We start from the raw sequence: 22,838 nt of genomic DNA on the forward strand, positions 1-22,838 counted from the left end.
ATAAATTCTGAAGGTTATGAGAGTAACTTTGGAGTCAACAAAATGGGGGAATTGACTGTAGATTTGGAGGCAGCGGAAAAGTGTCATTACATGATGTTCACCTGGAACGTGACCGTGAAGATGATGAAGATGATTCATATCTTCTATAAATCTGTTGTTGAGCTTCTTTAATAATCTAAAAATCTCAACAACCTGATAATGAAGGCCGACTCTGTTCCAGGACACCTCTAGAACCTTTGGAGATTATTTTACAAAGAAGAATTCTTCATGAAGTGAAGAAGATCATGGACAACAGTGAGAATCCTGTTCATCAGACTGTTAAACAACAACAGTGTCTTCAGTCAGAGGCTTCTCCAGACGGCTGCTATACAGGCCGCTATAGAATAGCACTATAACTATAACAACTAGGAGATACTTCATGATTTAACTTTTGTTTGGGGTTAATAAAGGAATTTTGAATTGGATTAAATAGGAATTTTAACCCTCCATCCACGGGGCCATGCAGTTTGTCCTTTTTGATGCTGATCTGCTCGTGTTGGTTGTAAACAAACCCCCTGTGAGTCGCAAGCAGTGGCCTTCTGACCCTTCTGACATCCAGGCTGACAGCTGCTACCTTACGGCGGCACTGTCTGGAGGTACGGGAGCACACGAGCTGCTCTGTGTGCACAGATGCTTTAATGAAACAACTAAAAACTCACAACATTTGTATTTTGGCATCTTTGTTCCTGTGAAAAAATTTTTTTTCACATATTTCTTTTTTTTTTTTTTGTCTCACCTTAATGTTTTATTATTTTTTTTTTATTATTATTTAACCTTTATTTAACCAGGAAGTCCCATTGAGATTCAGAATCTCTTTTTCAAGAGGGACCTGGCCAAGGTAGCAGCCACACCACAGGAAGTTCATACATATTTACAACATATTACATTTTTCATTATAAAATCAGAGCAGTATGTTAAAACACATTATAAGGACCCTAACAACTTAGTAATTCTAATTTGATGTATCAAGTATATTACATCAATCCAAACCAACCTGGCTCTTTGCGCCCCTGGTTGTGTCATTCTTAGCAACAACAACTGTCAAGTATTTGTAATAATTTGGAATGAATCTTCACATCACTGCAGATGAATTTTGACATTCTATTCTATGCAGAATCACTTTAAATCTGTCCTACTGGAGGGTTGTCAAGCATAAGATCAGTCTCAGTAAAGTTTACTCAGAATTTTTTTTATTTAATAAAATTTTTTTTTAACAAGTACATATACATACATAGCTTAAAAAAAATCAAGAGGACACTTAAACAATGTAATATAATTCCAGTTAAATCAAGCTTAGGAAGCAAAATTATTGACAGCCAATCATGCTGTGGTGCAAATGGAATAAAAAGCAGGTGGAAGTTATTGGCCGTATGTTTTCTGGCTGATGTTTTGGTCACTTTTAAATGTTGTAGCATAAGACGGATTTTATAAACCACACAAGTGGCTCAGGTAGCACAGCTCATCCAGCATGGCACATTAATGGAAACTGTGGTAAGAAGGTTTGTTGTGTCAGTGTGGTGCCTAGAGGCTGGAGGAGCTACCAAGAAACAAACCAGTACACCAGGAAAGGAGAAGGCTGTAGGAGGGCCACAACCCAGCAGCAGGACAGCTACCTATCCCACCATTATGACATTGCACCACAGACTCTCCAGGGGTTGGTGGATTACTTTAGTCCAGGTCTGGACATGGAGGCAACACACAATTCTGAGCCTCATTTTGAGCTGTTTTATGGACATTACACCAAAATTAAATAGGCCTGTAGTGTGTTTTTTCCAACCTAATTTTTGTGTGACTCCAAATCTAGGTCTAGAATGTGTTAATTGAGTGTTTGTTTGAAAAGTATATATATATATATATATATATATATATATATATATATATATATATATATATATATATATATATATATATATATATATATATATATATATATATATATATATATATATATATATATATAAGGGTTTACTTTTTCTTTTTAGCAAAATCACAATTAATTTTGTGTTTCTTAGGAGTTATTAATACTTTTTTTTGCTACTGTGTTTTTCCGTAAAAAATAGTGTCCCACTTCCAATTATAGATTTCCCACTTTAAAAATATAGTGTTTTCAAAAATCTGACACACACGTCGCCTCAACCAACCTCTCATCTCGAGGTTTTCTCCGGGGCGAGCTGGTCATGTATTTTTGCGATATTTTTTTTTATCGCCCGATAAGAGTTTGGTGTTAACGCGCCAATAATGGCCCTTCACTGGTATATATACACACACATATATAACCATTAAGCCTAAATACTGATTTAATTGGCCAGTCTCTTTGGGGGCGTGAGTGGGGGAGTGTTGGCCTAGTGGTTAGAGCAGTGTGCTTGTGCTCTAAGAAGGTTGCAAGTACAAAATATTAAATATTATAGCTTGCTCCATTCTAGAATTGTTGGTTATAATCATTAATAAATACATTGGCTGTGTCTGAACGTCACCCTAATCACTATATAGAGCAGTATAGCAACATTTTAAATGAGTGTCCGAACGTCTGGTGGTTGAAAAAGAAGTGGACTGGAAATTCCCACAATGCACCTTGAAAAGTAGGGATCATTCATGTGCTGAGTTTGAATTGAGGGGATGCGTCCTCCGAAGGCCTAACGGACACCAAAGGAAATATGCAATCCAGTGAATGACTAGCCTAGGCATGCTAGTCAACAGCTCCTTTAAAGCTAAGGTAGCTAAGTTCTCTCCCTCTCAGTTACTAAACTGCAAAAACGATCTAGAAATAAGTTAGAAATTCTTTAAATAAGTGTATTTAGCCTTAATTTTAGTAGGTAAATCAGATGATTAGCCAATGGAATGAGTATTTGTACTCTTCAAATAAGAAAATTAGATATTATTCACTTGAAATAAGACAATGCAATAAATTTTTCTTATTTTAAATGTAAATTATCTTGTTCCATTAGCAAAGTGTCTCACTTACCTCCTCAATTCAAGAAAAATGCATTATTTTAAGAAAAAAATAACTTATTGAGATTTCATTTTTTTTGCAGAGTAGCTCCAGCTTTTTGTTTGCCAGCACCAGCCACTAAGTTACTTGGTGTAGCCTTTCATTAATTTGATCGGTAGCGGGCATCAGAATTGATATAGTCTCCTGTGCAGAGGAAGTAGGCACCAATGGGTGCACAATACTCTTAGTTTTCCCACCAATATTGCTCCATACAATTTTTCTTTTATATACTTTGTGATGTCTGTATTGTTTCTCATCGGGTATGTGTCAATCAGGTGTCCTGACCCATTGAGAGATCTGATGGCGGGCACATTTATTAGCATCATGAATGACCCTTGAACATCATAGCCCATGTGTTAGGATTCCAGTTTGTGTGGGTTGTTTTTTGTGTTTTCCTCTCTTCCTAACCAGGCGGTGCCCTGTCTTCGTTGGGCCTCCCTGCACACCTGCGGCTCGTTGGGTCATTACCAGAGGATTACTTGAGCAGCGGGCTGTCACCACCTCAACGCCAGAGTGTTTGCCAGTATTGGGTACCCTAGCCAAACTAAAAGGAGCAGAGTCTAACCTTAGCATTGTTTCTGAGTCTGAACTTGTTTTTTGTATTTGTTCTTCGGCAGGAAGACTTCCTGTGTTACTGGATAAGCCTGGACCTTCTACCCCTGGAAGGATTTACTGAGTCTTACTAAGCAAGGGGAAAACCTCCACATGATCCGTTCAAGTCCAGTCCTGGAAAACCAACTGGCAGTCCGCTCCTTTACTCCTCTGGGTCAAACGTATGTCTGCCTGTCCACTCTCTAACGAGTTCCCTCTTCTCTGGATTAAACCCCCACAAACTGGATCCAAGGATAAACCAAGAGCCCCCCAAAAGTGAGTGCCTCTCCAGCAATATTCAAGCCTCAGTCTATTTTCCCACTGTCCCTGAACTGATCACTGTGATCTCCCCTTCAGAGTTTCCAGTTCCGGTTCCAGTCCGCTGAGTTCCAGCAGAGTTTCAATCTCCATCAGTGTTTGGTAACCTACAAAGAAACCTGTTAAACTTTTGCCCTTGGTCTCTGAGTGGTTCTCTGCATGTGGGTCAGATCATTATAGCCCATTATGACACCCTGAAGATACTGTAGCATTAAAGGCCAATAATGGTAATTCTGCGATGCAAATGCTAAAGCAGAAAAGCAACAAAATCCTTACAAAATCCAACCCACAAAAACCAATGATATCCAGTTTCCACCTTTACATTAAGCTAAAACCCTTCAGCTATCCAACTATGGTGACCATTTTTTAAGTTGCTCATTTTGTAAACACCCCCTCCTCATCCACTACAATCCACCTAAATCCTTTGCTGTATAACTCTCAAAGGGATGACATGTTCATTTAACACCTGCACAAACAAACAAGTCTGGATTCTTTAAATTAAGTCTGGTGAGTGATATACGTCCTCTGAGCTACTGTCGGTAAAAATAGGCACCTATCTCACTGTAAGTGATTCTTGTACCATTGGTTATTAAGGCCTTTGTTGATGTATGGAAGAAAGTAATCAAAATTTAGAAAAAAAACAACACATTTTTCTTCTATCAAAACCAGTAAGCTTTGTGAAAAGAGAAGCTGTTTGTCTGCACAGGCCTCAACATCTACATCCAGGAAAAAAAATAAACTGTGCAAGGAGTGAACTTGCAGTCCTTGCAGTTCTCATTGACCTTCTTTACCTCAACAGCTCTTTTGGGACATGCATAAAAATAAAATGGATCTTTGAAAAGCATTAAAAAAATAAAAAAAATGAGAACGAAAAAGAAAATTAACGCACTTCATAAAAAAGAGAGAGAACTATGGGAAAAGCTGCCAAGTCCGGCTCTACTGAGACCAGCAAGTCTTCCTGTCTGGGCAGATTTTACAGCAGTAATCAAGGCGCTAATCATCACTGAAAGGAGCCAAGGGACTCAGCATGATCATCAGATGCTAAGTGACTACAGTACAGTCTTCTACACGTTGCCTCGTATCTGCCAGGGTTATAAAAACAAAGAAAATAAACCCCAAATACCTTGTAAATGATGCTCTTAAGCATCGTCTTTTGCTGCTGTCACATCAGCAGGTTTTCGGCGAATTTCTCTATAAGCTTTGCTGTTTAAAGTTTCAGCTTTAAATGTGGGGGAACAACAGGTGTGAACTCTTAAAGCTACGAGTATTTTTGTCAATCACTCCGTCAGAGGATGAGCTTCAGCTCAGATCAATTATTTTTTTTTTTTAATGAAAACTGATGCAAATTAGAGAAATTCCCTTTATGCAATTAACATTTTATCAACCATATTTAGCACCTATTTTAATTCCCCAGCTTCCGACACTGAAACATTAGACGTTTGTCCAGTAGCTCTTTCGAGCGGTTCCTAGTGGGGGTTTCGGTTTACATGAGCCCCCCCCAGCCCCATAGGGGGGGTTAGGCTGTTGCAGGATGACTGACGCCCCCTGAAAAGGAGGGGCGCCTCCTGAAAAGGAGGGGTTGGAACTTCAGAGGCAACATAAATTTGGAGAATTGGTTCCTATTCATTGGTATCAATCGATGTTTTATACTCTGACATCATTCTGTTTAGTTTTACCTAAACAATCAGGTTTTAAGCAGTAAGTAGTACCTCCTTAGATGGCTGATAAAAGCTTAAAATTGTTCAGCTTGAAGTATTTTTCTATATATTTTCATATTAACTACTTTTTTAAGGTGATCTATAATTATTACAGATAAAATAAAGGACCGGTAGAAATAGAAAATCTCCGGTGTAACCGTGTGTTGAGGGGAAGTGATGACATTTTTTATGGGAACATACCGTTCTCTGTGTGCGCTACGTCCTCCTGCTGATGGTTGAAGCTCTCGTACGAGTCCCAGCGGATCAGGGGGTCCTGGGTGTTGTAGTCCACACAAACGCTGGGCCCGTTCTCTAGGTGGTCCAGACCTAAGGGGATTTCAATGAGAAAAAGGGAATTAGCAATAAAAGGGGAAACCAAAGTAGGCTTTTTAAAGTGATCAGAAGCTCACCTCTGATTTTTTCTGGTCCATATGAGAAGACAAACTCCACCTTTCCGTACTCTGGGAACCTTTCATCTGTGAAAACACAAACAACAGCCATTTTTTATTAAAAAAAAATTAAAAATAAAGGTCTAGACTGTGCAGCTTTGTCTATAACAGCAGAAACATAAGTACAGACACTAAACGGATATGAACGTCTTGTTTGTGCTCAAAATGTCAAAGTAGCACAAAGTCTGTGTGATGACACTCTTAAGCGTTTATGAGACCATTAAGGGTTCGGTCTTCTCCCCCTCTAGCTTTAGACATGAAACCACGATTGCAGGTTTCTGTGACGGTGGGAGTCTCACCACTGCTCTCATTCTCAGGGTAGGAAAAATAAACGAGACTGATCCGATTTTCGCCATTCTGTTCTTGTTCTGATGGTAAGACAAACTGAGAGACAAGACTATTTGTTTCTCGCCAAATAGCTTTTGTTAAGAAACATAAGAAGAATAGAGCGCAGGACTGACTCTGTTCTGCCCACTCGGTTCTTGTTGCTGCGGTAAGACCAATTGACAGAATATTTTTAAAGACATTTGCATGGATGTTACAGAGTTATGAAAAGGGTTGTAAAGAAACACATTTAAATATTTTACACCATCTTTTTAGAAGATTTTCACATGAAAGAGGTTTGGCAAAGATTGCATCCTTGCTAGAGTTGAAAGGTCAAACCGGAAGATAGAAGATAAGATAGCATGCAACTCCAAAGAGAAGAAAGTATCGGTTTCCATTTGCATGTTTCCAAGCAATAAGAGGCCTTGTCTATATAAGACTCAAACTCACTGCGGATCCAGACATTTGAATTGAGAAAGCTTCCTGGAGAGGTGGCGAAACGTCTTCAAATCTTGGAAACTGACTATGACCTGGATGACTGAGAATCTTCATCAGCAAATGACAGAGTAGACTATTTTATAGAAATAGATGGAAATATTCCACGGACTGACCAGAAGAAAAGAGCAACTTTTGGGAGAGTCTGTCAAATGATCTGCCCTGATCGCTCACCTTAATTGCTCATACCTTTCACCTGCTTAACTCTGTCCAGCTCCTAACCATCACTCATCTTCTCCACCTCCCGGTTTCCCTTATATTGAGTTCAGTTCCAGCTATCGGGGCAGATCATTGTTTCATCTCGGTTAGTTCCCTGTTTGCCTTCTGTTAGTGTCCTGTCTGTCAGTTTTAGTTATTTCCAAGGTTCATGTCCCCATTTCCAGTAGGAGATTATTTTTCAGCCCGTGTCTTCAGGCTAGTTTTAATTTCAGAGCGTTTCAGCATTTCTCCGAGTGATTCTGTTTCCTGATTGGAAATAGGAAACTGATTGGATGGTTTTTCCTGCTGGATTTTGCCTGTCTGCATTTCTGTCTGAGCTGGATGCTCGATGCACGGGACTCTAAACCTGCCTTCGCACTCTGATGGATTCCTGGAACCCAGATCTGTCTGTTCCTCAGTGGACTGTACTGTACCTCGCACCTGCAGTCACTGCAGTTCCACAGCAGCAGGCTTCTGTTTTCTCTCTTTCTGTTTTAATAAATGTTTAGAACTTTCCTACTGGCTGTCTCACCTTGAATACTGGGTCCATTTTCACGTATTATGACATGGATGTCAAGAATAAATAAAGATGGTGTGGCGTTACTTTAAACATCTTGTTTATGATTAAAAATCCTCAAGTGTGGATGTGTTAAAACAATCCTGTGTGAAAACAAAAAAGCTAGTGGCAAAGTAATTATGAAGTTAGCTTTATCATTGTTTCCAATTGTTATCAAGACTTTAAAAAACTGATTGTTATCTTTGTTGTCTGTCATTTCTTTACTATTTTGATGAGGTTTAACAGTTAAGTGTGACATAAAAGTAAAAAATAGAAAAACTCATAAGGAGGGAATTGCTTTATAAAAACACAGAGGCCGCAATATTGGAAAACAGAGTTAAATCAAATAATCATTCTTTTCATGGTCATTTTAATTTTAATCAGCAGGATGCTAATCATTTTCTTATTTCTATAAATATGGTAGAGATTCAAAGAAGCCCAATTCCTTTTATGGCTTAATAATTCCTAAATACCACTTTAAATGATTGTTTTACTATTTAAAGTATTAGTAAATTCCTGTTTTTATAAGATCTTTATCTGATTTTGACCCAAAACAGAAGAAAAAGAAACAAAATGCCAGCAGGTTGTTAGTTGTAATTTCATTTAAAACAAATTTAAATACACTAAAAACATCAATATATATGTATTTGTATAAATGTAATGTGTAGAATTGATTGGGATTTTTTTTCTTTGGTTAGTGTGTTAAATGTTTTTATATGAACTAAAAAATATAAGAAATGTTAAAAAACAACAGAAAAAAAAACAGAATTTACATTTTAGGCAAAAATATCTGTTTAAATATTGTTAATTAAAACGGTTATCTTCCAAAAAAAATTTTTTGAATACGTCTAAAACAAAACCAAGTATTATCTTTTATTCATTGTAAGATTATATATGTACCATCAAGCGTTTTTTATTTTTATTTTTATTTTTATGCTTTAAAAAACAAAACAAGAGAGTTACGGTGTTTTTAATCAACTGTTAAACAAGCAAATGCTTAAAGTTAAAGCTGAAGTCTGTAAGTTTTTAAAAATCACTTTTTTGTCATATTGGCTAAAACTGTCCCTATGCCCAGACAGCAGTACATGTGATATGTAACCTGTGAAAAAAACTGCTTCAATTGGTCCCGCATACTGCCTGTATTTCAATCTGGAAAGAATAATTCGGGACGAGTCAAAACAACCAATCACAGCCAGAGGAGCGTCTGATGAAGTGTCAATCACAGCTCACACACGGTATTTTAGAACATTTCATAACGTTTTTAACGTGTTAAATATGGTTGATGAAATGTTAATTACATAGCTGGAATTTAATCATTTGAAAAAATATATATATTAAACTATGTTTACTAGCTATTTTTTAATTTTAAATTTTCAAAGAAAGCCAAAATTAATCATAAATAAACTAGATTTTTTTTTTGTCTTAAAGAAACCATGAGCTCTTTTATCTATTGTCCAAGATTATCCTGTATGTAAATGTTTTTTTTTTTTCTTATTATTTTTTGGAAAGAAAAGTAAGTGTGTTTAACAATTAAGTCAAATCTTGAGTCTAAAGGAACTTTTCAAAATAAAGGTGACAGCTCTCCTTTTAGCATTAGGGATTTTTGAGTGAATGTTCTGCTGCTTGGCCACAAGAGGGAGCTGTTCATTATGAAAGTGGATGCATTGTGTCATCTGCTGTCAGAAAAAAGCAATTAAACCTTAACCTTAGACTTTAATTTGGCCTTTTTTAGATTTATTCTTGAAAAAACTAATGAAATCATGTCAACTGTTTTCATTTCATGAATTATTTAGCTGCAGAGAGCTTAACCATAGAAAAACCACATTACCTTTAAAGGTCTCATCGAGCTCAGTCTTCCCAAAAACCACCCCGAGGTCATGGATAGCACAAGTGTGGAACTGCACCCTGAACATCACGTCCCGGGTCGGGTTCCTGTACCTCTTGTGGTAACACTTCAGCTATTAATAAACAAGAAATGAAACCAAACATCAAATCAATGATTCCTATGAGCCTTAATTACCAAAAAAAACAACAACAAAAAAACAAAGAAAAGAAAGATTGAGATCCAACCAGAATGTCTCCTTTCAGAAGCAGGCCGGGTTCAATGGTGATACAGATACTGGTGTTGCTGTCTCCTTGAACATTGCTGACAAAACACAAAATACAATAAACATCTTGTCATTGTGGATCACATCATGGTGTCAATTTCTCGTTAGCCTTTAAACCTAAACCAGTTTGAACTGGGGGGAAATAAATCAGTTTTCATACTATATTCCGGATGTATAGACAGGCTGCATGGCCTGGTAGATCTTCAGGAAAGGCCTGCATCCTGTGAAGAAATGGAAACGAAGAAAATGTAAGACACAGCCACATCGTTCGTGCTTCTCTTTTGTACTTTTTGGGTCGGAAACTCACCTCCTTTGGACTCAAAGTTGGGTATGCCGTGCATGATGACATGATGCAGGAAGAGGGGCTTATTGTTGATTTTTATGTGCCCAGACAGGAGCCCGTTGAAATATTGAACATACCTGCAAACAAAGGAATGTCATCCTCTAATTTCCTCTGTTATCTTTGCTTCTAGCATTTCTTTCATCACCAGCTCCAGGTCTTCAATAAACTCACCTGTTTCCACTCACAATAGGGGGTGGGTTTTAAAGAAGTCACAGGACATAATTAGAAGGGTTAGGGCTAGATTAAAAGATTTTTTCATCCCTTAGTATCATTATAAATAGTTTAGTTATTTGACATAACAGGAATCAGGTATTAAGTCTAAAAAAGTGGGATTAATTTTTTACTGTATGAATAAATATGGAAAAAAACAAAAGAAATTCTATTTCTAGTGATTCATCAATCTGAAAATTTGGGTTGATTTTCGATAACCGATAATAATATTCACTTTATGGCCTATAACTCTTTTGAGACTATGATAAACTGATCATAGTGAATAAATTGCTTCTCTAATTAAGAGTTTACTCTCCCAATAACACTTGTTATTTATTAGAAATATCACAATTGAGAATTTCTTCCTTTTTTCGAAATAAGCAAAATAAAAACCTTAACCTAAAATAAAAACAGAGACTAGAAAAAAGGAGCATTGTTTGGCCCAGTTGTGGAACAGTTCTTATTGGTTAAAAAGGAGTGCACAAGAGCTCCGCACAACGTAAGTGAACGGGGCGGAGCGGAAATGGAGGATGTGGAATCTGAGGGTTAGTCATTCTGCATGGAGTACTTTCTTGTGATTGGCTTATATAAGGGAGCTTTGTGATTGGTGGCAGACTATTTCCTGCTTTAAAAAAATGCATTTGTGTTTATAGACCACTAGTACTTTGTAATTTAATTTATAATTGTTTATGGACCAGAAATACTTTGGTGAATCTTGTTCTATGCATGTTTAGATCTTGGGTGCAGAATAAATAGTGCTGTGTGTGTGTGGATCTTGTACTATGTGCGTGTGGATTTTTTTTGTGCTTGTGCGAATAGTGCTGAGCATGTGTGGATCTTGTCCTGTCCATGTATGAATCACATATGCGTATTTATGAAAATTTAGACCGATCTTGCTCCATAAACAACGGCCGATTCCAGTGTTTAGATATATCTGCAGTTATTTCAAATATAAATATCAGTGCTTCTATGTTCCTTCTCTATTTCTTTGAACCCTCAGTCTTTCAGCCTGGTTCTGCTGGAGGTTTCTTACATTTAACAGGGAGTTTTTCCTCTCTACTTTGGAGAGGAAAATCTCGCAGGATTAAGGGAATGATGGAGCTAGAATTAAAATTTGAACTGCAGACTTTTAAATCAATAAAAACCTATTAATCCCAAACTTAACTCCCTACTGAGCCACAGACCAAATTCTATCCCTCTTATGAGGTGGCATTTGTCCCATTAGATCCTTGACGAGTTAGTATTATCTGGTTGCTAATAATGCTAATAAAGATGGAATCAAAGGTAACCTTGACCTCCAGGTCTCCACCTACACACATCCCCCTTGTTCTCCTGTCAGTGACCAGATGTTTGGGCTTCTGGGAGGTTCAGTTAGTCTGACCCGAGATGTTGTGTTAGGAAAAGAAAAGCTAGGGGGCTGTAGCAACAGCATGTGTTATTTATTTCATCAAAAACAATACAGATTTTATCCTACACATAAAATATTATTTACCAATTGTTTATTACAGTTAACAGATACTGTACTGACACAACAGGGATACCCCTCTCCTCACTTACTGACATGTTGGGTTCATGAACTTTCTAAATTCTTCCATGAGCTCTGAAGTAAAAACTTACCCCTAACCCGTCCCTTACCCTGACCTTAACCCCTTCACTTTAAGAAACACTACTATCACTAGTGTCACATGATACAATGCCCACAACCTGCCATTTACCCTGGGCGTCACATACTGATGATAGGGGTACTCCATTTGTGTCAGTATGGGGGGCTCAGGAGATTTAGACCAAGCATTAGTATGCAGAGATGGGAAGTAACGAAGTACAAATACTTCGTTACTGTACTCAAGTAGATTTTTCTGATATTTTTACTTTACTTTACTACTTATTTTTATAGTGACTTTTTACTTCTACTCCTTACTTATTTTTACACAAATATCTGTACTTTCTACTCCTTACATTTAAAAAAATTGGCTCGTTACTTTAGTTTTGAATCATTTCAATGGAGTTACCGTTATTATTTTTCACGTCATCAATACCAAATTCAATCTAATTGGATGGGAATCTACGTTGCATTTGACGCACCACTACAAGATGAATCGACAGATTCGGCGGTATTCATTGGCGGCAAATCATTGCAGCTTGGTGGCGGTGGCGTTAGCATAGTAGTATGGACGACGAGATGATTGAAAATTAACACAATGGAGATCTAGTCCTATTGGCAGACATCCATTTAAAATGTAGGCAACGGCATGAAAAAAGTGGTTTCTACTTTTACTTTTATACTTTTAAGTTATTTACAAGCCTGTACTTTGTTACTTTTACTTGAGTAAAGAAGTTTAATCAGTACTTCCACTTTTAGCAGAGTATTTTTTAACACAAGTATCTGTACTTTTACTCAAGTACGGAAAGTGAGTACTTTTGCCATCTTTGTTAGTATGCGAATGTGTTGGCTTTTAACTATGCTCCTCAGGCTATTTTTGTCCTTTAAAGACAATCTATGAAACCAACAAATAAAAGAAAAGGGTAAAAGACTTTCAATAAATGAATAGTAAAAATTACTTAAAATCCTCAGAGATACATTAAAATTATTTACTGTAGCTTCTGCGTTAAGTAGATTGTTGGTTGCTCCCAGTTAAATATTTAATTTTTATCGACAAAGTTTTTCAAGTACTTATCTAGACTATATTTCTATAAAAGGTAATCAGTTGTTCCATTTGTGCTGGTTGCATTAAGTGTAAAGACACCTTTAGGTGTCTTTGTAGTTGGCAGTAGGTTTGGTCTGGTGACTGATTCCCTTTCTTGTTTTCTTTGTGTTCTTATGATTTTCTTTCTCCTTTATTTGTTGACTGGTCAGTCATGTTGAAGTTCCCCAATATTCCCCATTTTCTCCAGAAGTGGATAAAGGTTCTCATTCCGGTATTCTGGAGTCCCAAAGCCTAAAAAATGGCTTTAAACTCTTTCCTTATAAATAAATAACTTTGATTCTGTTTCTTATCTGTTTCTGATTGTCTTCAGTTCCAAGGTCTTTTGCTTTTTTGACATGTTCAGCGGACTTTATATTGTCAGACGGGTTTTAAGTAAATGATTTCATGATTTTACAGTTTACTCCGGTTATCTTTTTAATCTTTTTTAAGATTAGAATAGATAAAATTACTAAAATAATGGCCTTACCTTCTCTGTGATGGCTGGCCCACAGGAAGAGCTTTATCTTCGCAGAAACGCCTCATTGCGAACCTGTCCAGTGCCTGGTCAGCACTATTAGGAATCAAATCAGACAGGTTTTATCATTTTATATGGACATTTTACAACAACTGTTAGCTTTCTATAAGAGGGGCTAAAAGAAATAATAATTATACCAAAAAAAAAACTCTTCACAGCTTTAAAAATAACCCTGGGCTTTAAATTTCCTGGCTGGTTCCCAATGTACTACAACATCTGGTTGTGTTAAAGAAGGATGACATTTTCTGAGCACTTTCTTCCCTCACAATGCCAGGAAAATAAACTAGTTCGGACGGACTGCTAAGCTAAAATATCACATGGGTGTTTAATTTTCAAGGCCTTAGTTTAAAGGATTTTTACTGCTGTCCTCACAGCACCCCTCCATGGGAGGTGGGATTTGGAGTGTAAAAGAACTCAGTTTTTCAACAGCGACAGCCTGAAATCTTCTGCATCTCAGAAGCTAAACACATTTTATTACAAAATGTGTTTATACCTGCCAGATATGTTGCTGTAGTGCATGTATGCAGCCACCACTACGCCTGTTCGACCTCGATTTCCCTACAAAACAATAGAGAAAACAAGAAAACGAGTTAAATTTGGTAAATGCTAAACATTTTACCACAGCTTACTGTTAATGAACCATGGGAGAAGAAAAGGCAAGAGACTTAAAAATCCCAAAAGGATTTAATATAAAAAAAAATTGGAAAAAAAATAAAATAAAACTAAACTTTTACTTATAAGATGTTTGGGTTGTTTTAAAACTTGTTGCAGCAGAAATAAATTATTTTTTGAAAAATCTACATAAGAGGAAATTGGATTATTGGCAGATTATTGGTAATATCATGTTTTTGTTTTTGGCGGGAAAAAACAAGATGTAGTTGACAAATTCAAACTGCTATTTCCAAAAAGTGGTAAAATATGTATTAAAAAGCATACCTGTATTGGATTTGTTTACAGTTTGGTTGGTGTTTTCTTTAAAGTGATTAAAAGGTAGTTAGCTTCTAAGTGCTAACCAGTAAGACGTATTCCCAGGTTTTTTTTTTTTGTCTAATCTGCTTTGATTTGAAGGTAGACAGGATTATTTTTGGCGGTTTTGCCGACCCAAACCAGAGTTAAAGCCTTACATAACAGGAAGAAAAACAAAGATGTAACCAAACATTTGGTAACTGCGGTTCCAAACTGCTATCAGCTAGCTGATGATGCTACTATGAAAAATACACGTAGCACAATAGCTTTTTAGCAGGGCCTCATCTAAGAAAGAAAAATGCATAAAATTAAGGAAAATTTGGTAAATAGCCTATCGGAAATGTGAGATTTAAAATTTTAAAATCCTTTATACCACATTGGTTTTGTGTGCTTTGAATCTGGTAGCAATTAATGAAGTGATGTCCCCAAAATGTCATGTGTAAGAGGTGTGTGCTGCAGGATTTTCAGGAGTTCTTTTTGTGTTTATAGGCCTACTTACTAATTGTACCAAAACCTGATATCTACAGGAAAAATTAACCTAGATTTCTACAAGTACAAAATACTATTCCAGATTTCTTGTCAGATTCATTTTTATATATTTTTTTACAGGTATCCCTTCAGCTTTAATCATCACCTTGTTGTGCAGGAGCACCACATTGCGCTGATTTCCACTGAGCCACGTGTCAATGGCTTTACACATGCTGCAGATCTTGTCCAAAGCTGGAGCGTGGTGATCCGGCCAGCCAAACTCCAGAACCTGAGGAGGATTTTTATTATTCAGAAAGCAGGAGTCTGTTTAATGTCTAATTTTTATGGTCTCCCTTCACTCCAAATATGAGAGGCTTCTAGTTACAGAAAAACAAAACCAAAGCCGCAGAAGGGTTTGCACCTTGTGGTTTAACTTGGTTAAATCATTCCTCTGCTCACTCAGGTTGAGCACCTGAGAAAGATAAGAGAGAAAAGAGTATCATGTTAAAGCTCTTTATCTAGCAGTGGAATGCTTTCAGGTCCTGATTTTGCTCACCAGGTAATGTTCGCCATGCTTTGACCGCAGCATTTCCGCCACCTCTTTGAGGTTGCTGATGTAGCTGCGCTCTTCAGTTGCATTGGGGAAAGAGAGGGAGATGATCCTCTCGGTGATGTAGACCAAGTCAACCTCATAGCTCTCCTCCATGGTCTGAACCACACTCTGGCTCCTGGAAGATCCAGTGGGAACAGAACTTAAAGCCAAAGTATAGATGAACTGGAACAAGTTGTAATACAATAGAAAAATGCTCAATCATGGGGTGAAATAACCATCAGTGAATATGTATCTTAATTTTTAAATGTAAATCAATACACTTAAGATTTTTTTGTTTCTTATCAATTTATAGATACAAGTGACATATGATGTTAAAAAGATTATAAATTCTATTTACAAAGGCAAAACTTTGCCAATGTACAGTTACAAATCACATATTTAAAAATACCAATCTATGACCCAGGCCAAAGCTGTCATACTCCTTACTAGTTGCAGGTGGCAGTGAAACTGAAAGTTCTTTGAAAGCTGCTTTTAAGGGAGAAAAAGAGGAAGAAGATGAAAAACAGAACCGTCAATTAAACATTACGCCACACAAGCACTGAAGGCATGTTTTCACCATTTTCATCTACTGCAGTGTGCTTGTGATCTGAGAGGGCTGCAAGTGTCCGGTTCAATCCCCATAGCCTCCACTCTGGGTTTCTGATCCAAACCCTAGACCCTATTACTTACTATAAATTATTACTTTTTAATGGCAACCTGTGCTTTATTTACCACCAGCACCTTGTAAGCAATGACCAGCTTCATAAGAGGTGAATTTTTGGTATGTACTTGTAAATTTGTGATTTGTGAATCATACCTGTAAATTTGTGAATCATAATTGTAAATTTGTGAATCGTACTTGTAAAATTGTGATTTGTTCTTGTAAATTTGTAGATCATACTTTTAAATTTGTGATTTGTACTTGTTAATTTGTGAATAATACCTGTTAATGTGTGGATCGTACTTGTACATTTTTGATTTGTACTTGTAAAGTTGTGAATCGTGCATGTAAATTTGTCAATTGTATTTGTAAATTTGTGATATGTAATTGTAAATTTGTGAATCGTTCTTGTAAATTTGTGATTTGTACTTTTTGTGAATAATACCTTTAAATTTGTGATATATAGTTGTAAATTTGTAAATAATACCTTTAAATTTGTGATATATACTTGTAAATTTGTGAATAATACCTTTAAATTTGTGATATATAGTTGTAAATTTGTGAATAATACCTTTAAATTTGTGAAACTTACTTGTAAATTTGTGATATATACTTGTAAATTTGTGAATAATACCTTTAAATTTGTGAATCTTACTTGTAAATTTGTGATATACACTTGTAAATTTGTGAATCGTTCTTGTAAATTTGTGATTTGTACTTGTTAGTTTGTGAATAATACCTGTAAAGTTGTGAATCTTACATGTAAATTTGTGAATAATACCTATAAATTTGTCAATAGTATTTGTAAATTTGTGATATGTACTTGTACATTTTTGAATCATTCTTGTAAATTTGTGATTTGTTCTGTTAAATTCGTGAATCGTCCTTGTAAATTTGTGATGTGTCCCTGTAAATTTGTAAATTGTACTTGAAATTTTGTGAAAGTTGTAATCATACATCCAAATTTGTGATTTGTACTTGTAGTTTTACAAAGTTGTAAATTCTAAACCGGTTTTCTCACAGATGAAACACATGATGTCACATGTTTGTTGTAGTCGACAACAAGAAACAAATACAAATCTTCATTTTACCTTTATTGACTTACACCTACTCATACATTTTATTGGCAGTATTTTCACCCCCTACTTATCCCATGAAAAAAACTGTCAATTTTCTAAACATTTAATTCTCAACCCTCAGATCAGAGTGGGTATTTTCCTTTACAAAATGATCTGAGTTAATTTTTTATTTCTTTTTTTTTTTTTACAGCTGCTGTGAGATGAATTGTCTAAAATATCTCTGGGGAATGGATGACAAAGATCCACTTGATCAAATATAAACTCCCACAGCTTAGATATGTTCTTGTTGGAAATGCTACTGTTTACATTCCAGTGTTGAGTGTTGAAAGGACCTCTGCTGAAATTACACACCCAATTCCACTAACCAAAAGTGCAAAACAACAAAAAAAGCACTTTGGGGTTTATTAACTGATAGGCACGGGCCAAGAAGATTAATGAGGCTTTTTCTGTTGCTAAAATGCTCGACAGTTCTCTTCAGCTAACCAAAGACTAGGATAGTCATGTAAAGTTGTGATTTTCTATTGTACATTTGTGATTTTTTTACTAGTAAATTTGTGAATTCTACTTAAAGACGTGGTCTCTACTTAAAAAAAAACAAATTCCCTGTAAATTTGTGATTCTTTGTCCAAAATGTTTAATTTGCACATGAAACAGGCCCCTGTGTTATGTCATACTTACAGCAGCAGGTGACAAAATACTATAATTAAGGTATTAACAGTTTAGGAATTGACAAGAGTTCTGATAACTTTTGAAAACAAAATAGTTGTTTAAAAATTTGATCTATATTATAAAATATAATGATTAAACTATTTCTTCTGTTGTTATAACGGAGCTCAAGCAGTGGTGCGGGAATACGACATCATTTTACTATGAATGTACATTAATTACCCTGACTGCTTTCTCCGAATCTCCACACTTTTGCACGACCTCGTAGATCCCTAAGAGCCACAACATAAAAGAGAAGAGAGCAAAAGAAAAGAGACATAAGCAAACTTCAGTCTTCAATAGTCTGTTTAAAGAACAGGGCCAAAACCTTGAATCCAGATGAAATCATAGGAATAATTTTTAAGTAAAAAAATAAACACTATGTTGACAAAAGGTAAGAAAATAATTAGATTCTAAAAGCTTTAAAAGAAAGATACAACCTTTTTTAATTCTCATTTTTTATATTTATATATTTTTATTTTATATGGGGTGAATTTTTTCCATTATTGATGCAGGCAAAAAACATGTTTTGTCAATTGAAATTTGAAAAAAAGAGTTTATTTGTAAAGCACAATTCAGTTAAAAGACAATTCATAGTGCTTTACTTGATTTAAACCAATTCAGCAATTGGTAACATGAATGTATGATTGTTTCGCTCAAACGAGAATTGCACAGGCACGGCCATGGCTCTTGAGGTGCTCTTTAAAACCTCTTCCAATCACGTTAGACCTACAGTTGGTCTGTACTGTAAAATGAAAAGTGGGTGAGTCTGAAGCTAGCCTAAAGCTAGCTAGCCCCTTAAATGTTGAAGCGTTTAAGATGGCTTGTTCAGAAACAGGAAGGTGAACTGTAAAAATAAGGTATTCAAATGGACAGTGGATGGACAAATATACATTTTTTTGTCCAAGGACACGCTACATTGTCAATCTGTTTAAGCTGCTGGGGGTCTGTGGCGATTGTAAAACGTGAAAACATTTAATGCCACTATGGTTCTAAACCTAAAAAGTTTGAGGAAACTTACCCACAAGAACCATGAAAATAATTGCATTTCAGACTTTTGGCAAGTGAATCTTGTTTTATGAGTCCTAAACTTATTCTCAGACTTATCTCAGACCCTCCAGCTTATTCCACCAGTGTCCGAGCCCCAAGGGAAGACTACTCTAATCCTTTTCCTAGGTTACTCATTTAAGCAAATTCACAGCATTTAAGTCTTCTGCTGGTGCCCGAGCGCCAAAAAACCTGTTTCATTTATGTGATGATCTTGGCACTTATGACTTGTTTTGGCCGCTGGAACTCTCTGGACAGCGTTCGCCGCATGCTGCGGAAAGTCATCCGACTGGATTCCACTCCTTCCTCTGGGCTCGGACTGAACATTTTAACCAGGTTAGTGACTCACATGCTCATAATTCCCCTCTGTCAGAGCTGTGTGGTCACTAACCTGTGTTTTGCCCTCTACAGAGATTCCGGCCTTTTTGTCCTAGCTGCTGAGTCGCAGATTCGTCAAGCAGTCAATAAACGCTATAATAAATCACTTCAGTCCGTGTGCCTGAATTCTGGGCCAGTTTTACAGTTTATGTCTTTATCTGCTTCTTGCTCCTTGAACCCCATTCAACCTCAGCTGCTTACACTGTGACTGGTTCTGCTGGAGGTTTCTTCCTCTTAAAGGGAGTTTTCCTCTCCACTGTCACTCCACGCATGCTCGGTGAGAGGGATTGCAGAGAGTCGAGACAATCAGCTGGTTTTGCTTAAATAGAAATATTTTTAACAATGTGTGTTATCTGTAAAAATTTCAATTGAATTGAATAAAACTTTTCTAATAGCAGCTTTTCTCTGTGTAAGTCTCTCCATGTTGATTTAGACCCTCCTGAAATCTAGTCAATTCATGAACGAAACAATATAATAGAAGAAAAATGAAACATAATCAAAGTATAAAAGGATAAACGTGAGAAAAGCAGGAAGTGCAGCTAACAAAACAGGTCAACCACAAATTTAAACTAATAATACCTCAGTTTACAGTTTAACAGTCAAATGCAGCTCTAAAGAAATGGGTTTTTAAATCTGACTTAAAAGAAACTCGAGCTTTCAGTACTTTTACAGTCTCAAGTGAAAAATATGTAATTCTTCAAATTTATGATATGATTCATCATCATACATGGAGGGATTTTTGACATTGTTGCAAGCAAAGAAAATGCTTTGCAGATAAAAAAAAAAAAAAAAGACATTTAATTTTCTGAATTTACATTAAAAGATGCAGGCCAGGAATAAAACTTCTTAATTAAAAAATATTTTAAGAGTAACTTTACTGTTTTCTCATATTTTATTTAATTATATTTAATTTATTCTTTTAAAGATTTAAATGCTATTACATTATTTGAAATTTCATTTATATATATATATATATATATATATATATTTTGAATTTTAAATCTTTCAAACTTTTTTGAAAGTTTTTCAAATCTGAACAATTTTTCTTGCTTTTTTTTAAAACAACGACTTACTTTATATATATATATATATATATAAAACACTGACACTTTGTCTTAACCAACAGAATACTGTTGCTAACATCCATGCTAACCCATAGAAATGTGTTTCACCTCTCCAATTGAAAGCAACCAAAAAGAAATGCAATTTGTTAAACTCAATCTGAAAAAGAAAAAAGTTTAATTTCAAAATATAGAACCTGTGGAAAAAAAAAAAACATAAAACAACTAAAATAAAAATAAATCAAATATGAAAAATAAGTAAGTTGAAAAATGTATTCAAGACAAACAGCAAAGATACTGTTGTATAGATTTTTTTTTCTTTATCAAAAACAGGTTTTATTTTTAGATACATTTATTTAGTCTCAAAATTAAGTTGTTCTTTGCTTGCAAGAAAATGTAGTCTTCTCCTGCTTGGATCATTTCTGTATTCCTCGCATTCGCTGTTTCTCAGCTGTTTTTGTACAGTAGATGTTCTCACCAAGTCTATATTAATTATGATTTATGATTAAAATGCAGAAAACTGTGGAAGAAAAACACATTTTTAAGAGAAAAAACTATGTTTTTGCATGTCTGATATGCTACATTTTCCTTTATGATGTTTGGAGTTCATTCAGTTTTTCCTTTCTGCCAACTTCTAGTTAATCTGGCCTGAACAGGCCCCCCCAATCCCCCCATGAGTCAGCTACAGTCATGGCATTTCAGCATCCTGCAAAAAAGGACAAAACTCCCTCCTTTAGTAACACGCTGCAAGCGTATGATACCTTGAATTACAAAGCAAACATATCTGTTAAAAATGCTTTCTTTTTTAGAATGATTTAAACAAATTTCTTTGTAGAGGAAAATCTATTTTACTACTTCTGTGCTCTTGTAGCTAATGATTCGACTTTTAGACTGCAGAAAGAAGATAATTGCTGAGCCTTTTTCTGGCCATATTCTGCTCTACTTTCTTTGTGCAGAGCTTTGTATCAGTGTTCATACAGGCTGGTGTAGAAAGGGCCCATCTGTGATTCTGTGAGTCATCGCTTATCTAATTATTTGGGCAACATCTGACCCAAACGCTGAGTCGTGAGAAAAGAAGTGTGGTAAGGTGCGGGATGCAAGACATCAGTGGCGCTTTCTTTGTTTGCTTTACTTTGAAAAACATGGAAGAAAATGATGAGTCCCCCTTTTTTTTTAATCAGGGATGGATTCAATCAAAGCGCCAAATGGTCTCTTTCTTCTGTCTGCTGCTTTAAATAAACAGTTTCTCCTTACACATTAGCTCTGCTTATATTCAGTCCCATTTGTCATGGTGTTTAAACATTTAATCCTGTCAAAGATCAGTCAAACACCTCCAGTCATGTCATCAGAGTGTATTATTGTTTAATATCTGGATGCATTTTATTGCAGGGTTTAGAAACTTTGTAAAGATGAATGTCTGAACTCTGGATCTGAAGTTTTGGCGGGTTATTTGCAACACATTATTAAAAAATTGTTAAAAGGTCCCATTTGTGAGGAAGTGGAGAAATCAGAACAACCATTTCCTCTTTGAGGTCAGGTAAGACCTCCAACATTACTATGGTTAGTTAATGCTAAAATAATGAGAGAGAAGTTTTGTAACTTTCTTTTAAAAAAAAAAGTGATTTAGGAGCGTGGCATGGACTACATGCCAACACCGCAATACTACTCTCAACACCGCAATATGGAGTCAGAATTCTGCCAAGCGTGATAAATAATCATACCAGCAGTTTTATTTAAAACAGCCCCACATAGAATACTCTCCATGTACATTTTAAACGTGTTTTAAGTACAAATTCAAGGCCAAGAGGCCCAATATTTCACACTCATGAATGTATGCTCCCTCTCTTTCTTTTAATGCACATGTAGTTTCTCGCCTACTCAAGTATGCAAACTGGCTACTTTTCAGGAAACCCTGCATCCTTAATTAGTACTCTTTACTTCCTGGTTTTAGCTAATAATGATGTTACTGGATCTGGACTGGAAGCACAATCTGTACCATTATCAAGAATCACTCATTTACCCAGTGCAAGCAGATATTCATCCAGGTCCAATTGGATGTTCATCCAGGTCACTAAAAATAATGAAGTACTTTTTATCCGAAACTTATTAAGTACATGTAATTCTCTCAAAAAAGTCATGAAAAAATATTTCGTGACTTTTTAGAGAGAATTAGATGTACTTTGTATTCTCTCCATTTAAATACCTACTCCTGTGTAGGTTAGGGTTAGGGCTAGACATAGGGTTAGGGTGGACAAATCAAAGAAACAATAATTGTTTGCTCAAACAATATGCCCAGATTGTTGGACCTCCCACATGAGGGTGTTTGCTGCTAGCTGAACCTGCAG

At 35.9% G+C, this 22,838-nt stretch overlaps 1 protein-coding gene across 12 annotated transcripts in view; it reads right to left on the reverse strand.

Annotated features, from left to right (window-relative positions):
- The window catches only part of tns1a (tensin 1a), a 138,820-nt gene that overhangs the window by 42,076 nt on the left and 73,906 nt on the right, over positions 1 to 22,838 (reverse strand). For all 12 annotated transcript variants that reach the window (XM_038280960.1, XM_038280953.1, XM_038280949.1 and 9 more), the window contains 12 exons: positions 18,191 to 18,240; positions 15,527 to 15,698; positions 15,392 to 15,442; positions 15,137 to 15,259; positions 14,030 to 14,094; positions 13,489 to 13,572; positions 10,072 to 10,184; positions 9,925 to 9,985; positions 9,727 to 9,802; positions 9,485 to 9,614; positions 6,045 to 6,110; positions 5,836 to 5,961 (listed from right to left, as the gene is read on the reverse strand). In XM_038280960.1, the coding sequence (XP_038136888.1) occupies positions 5,836 to 5,961; positions 6,045 to 6,110; positions 9,485 to 9,614; positions 9,727 to 9,802; positions 9,925 to 9,985; positions 10,072 to 10,184; positions 13,489 to 13,572; positions 14,030 to 14,094; positions 15,137 to 15,259; positions 15,392 to 15,442; positions 15,527 to 15,698; positions 18,191 to 18,240 (1,117 nt within the window). The remainder of the gene's footprint in view (positions 1 to 5,835; positions 5,962 to 6,044; positions 6,111 to 9,484; positions 9,615 to 9,726; positions 9,803 to 9,924; positions 9,986 to 10,071; positions 10,185 to 13,488; positions 13,573 to 14,029; positions 14,095 to 15,136; positions 15,260 to 15,391; positions 15,443 to 15,526; positions 15,699 to 18,190; positions 18,241 to 22,838) is intronic.

Source organism: Cyprinodon tularosa, unplaced genomic scaffold, assembly GCF_016077235.1.
Source record: "Cyprinodon tularosa strain WSP-4 unplaced genomic scaffold, ASM1607723v1 ctg166, whole genome shotgun sequence".
Taxonomy (NCBI): Eukaryota; Metazoa; Chordata; class Actinopteri; order Cyprinodontiformes; family Cyprinodontidae; genus Cyprinodon; species Cyprinodon tularosa.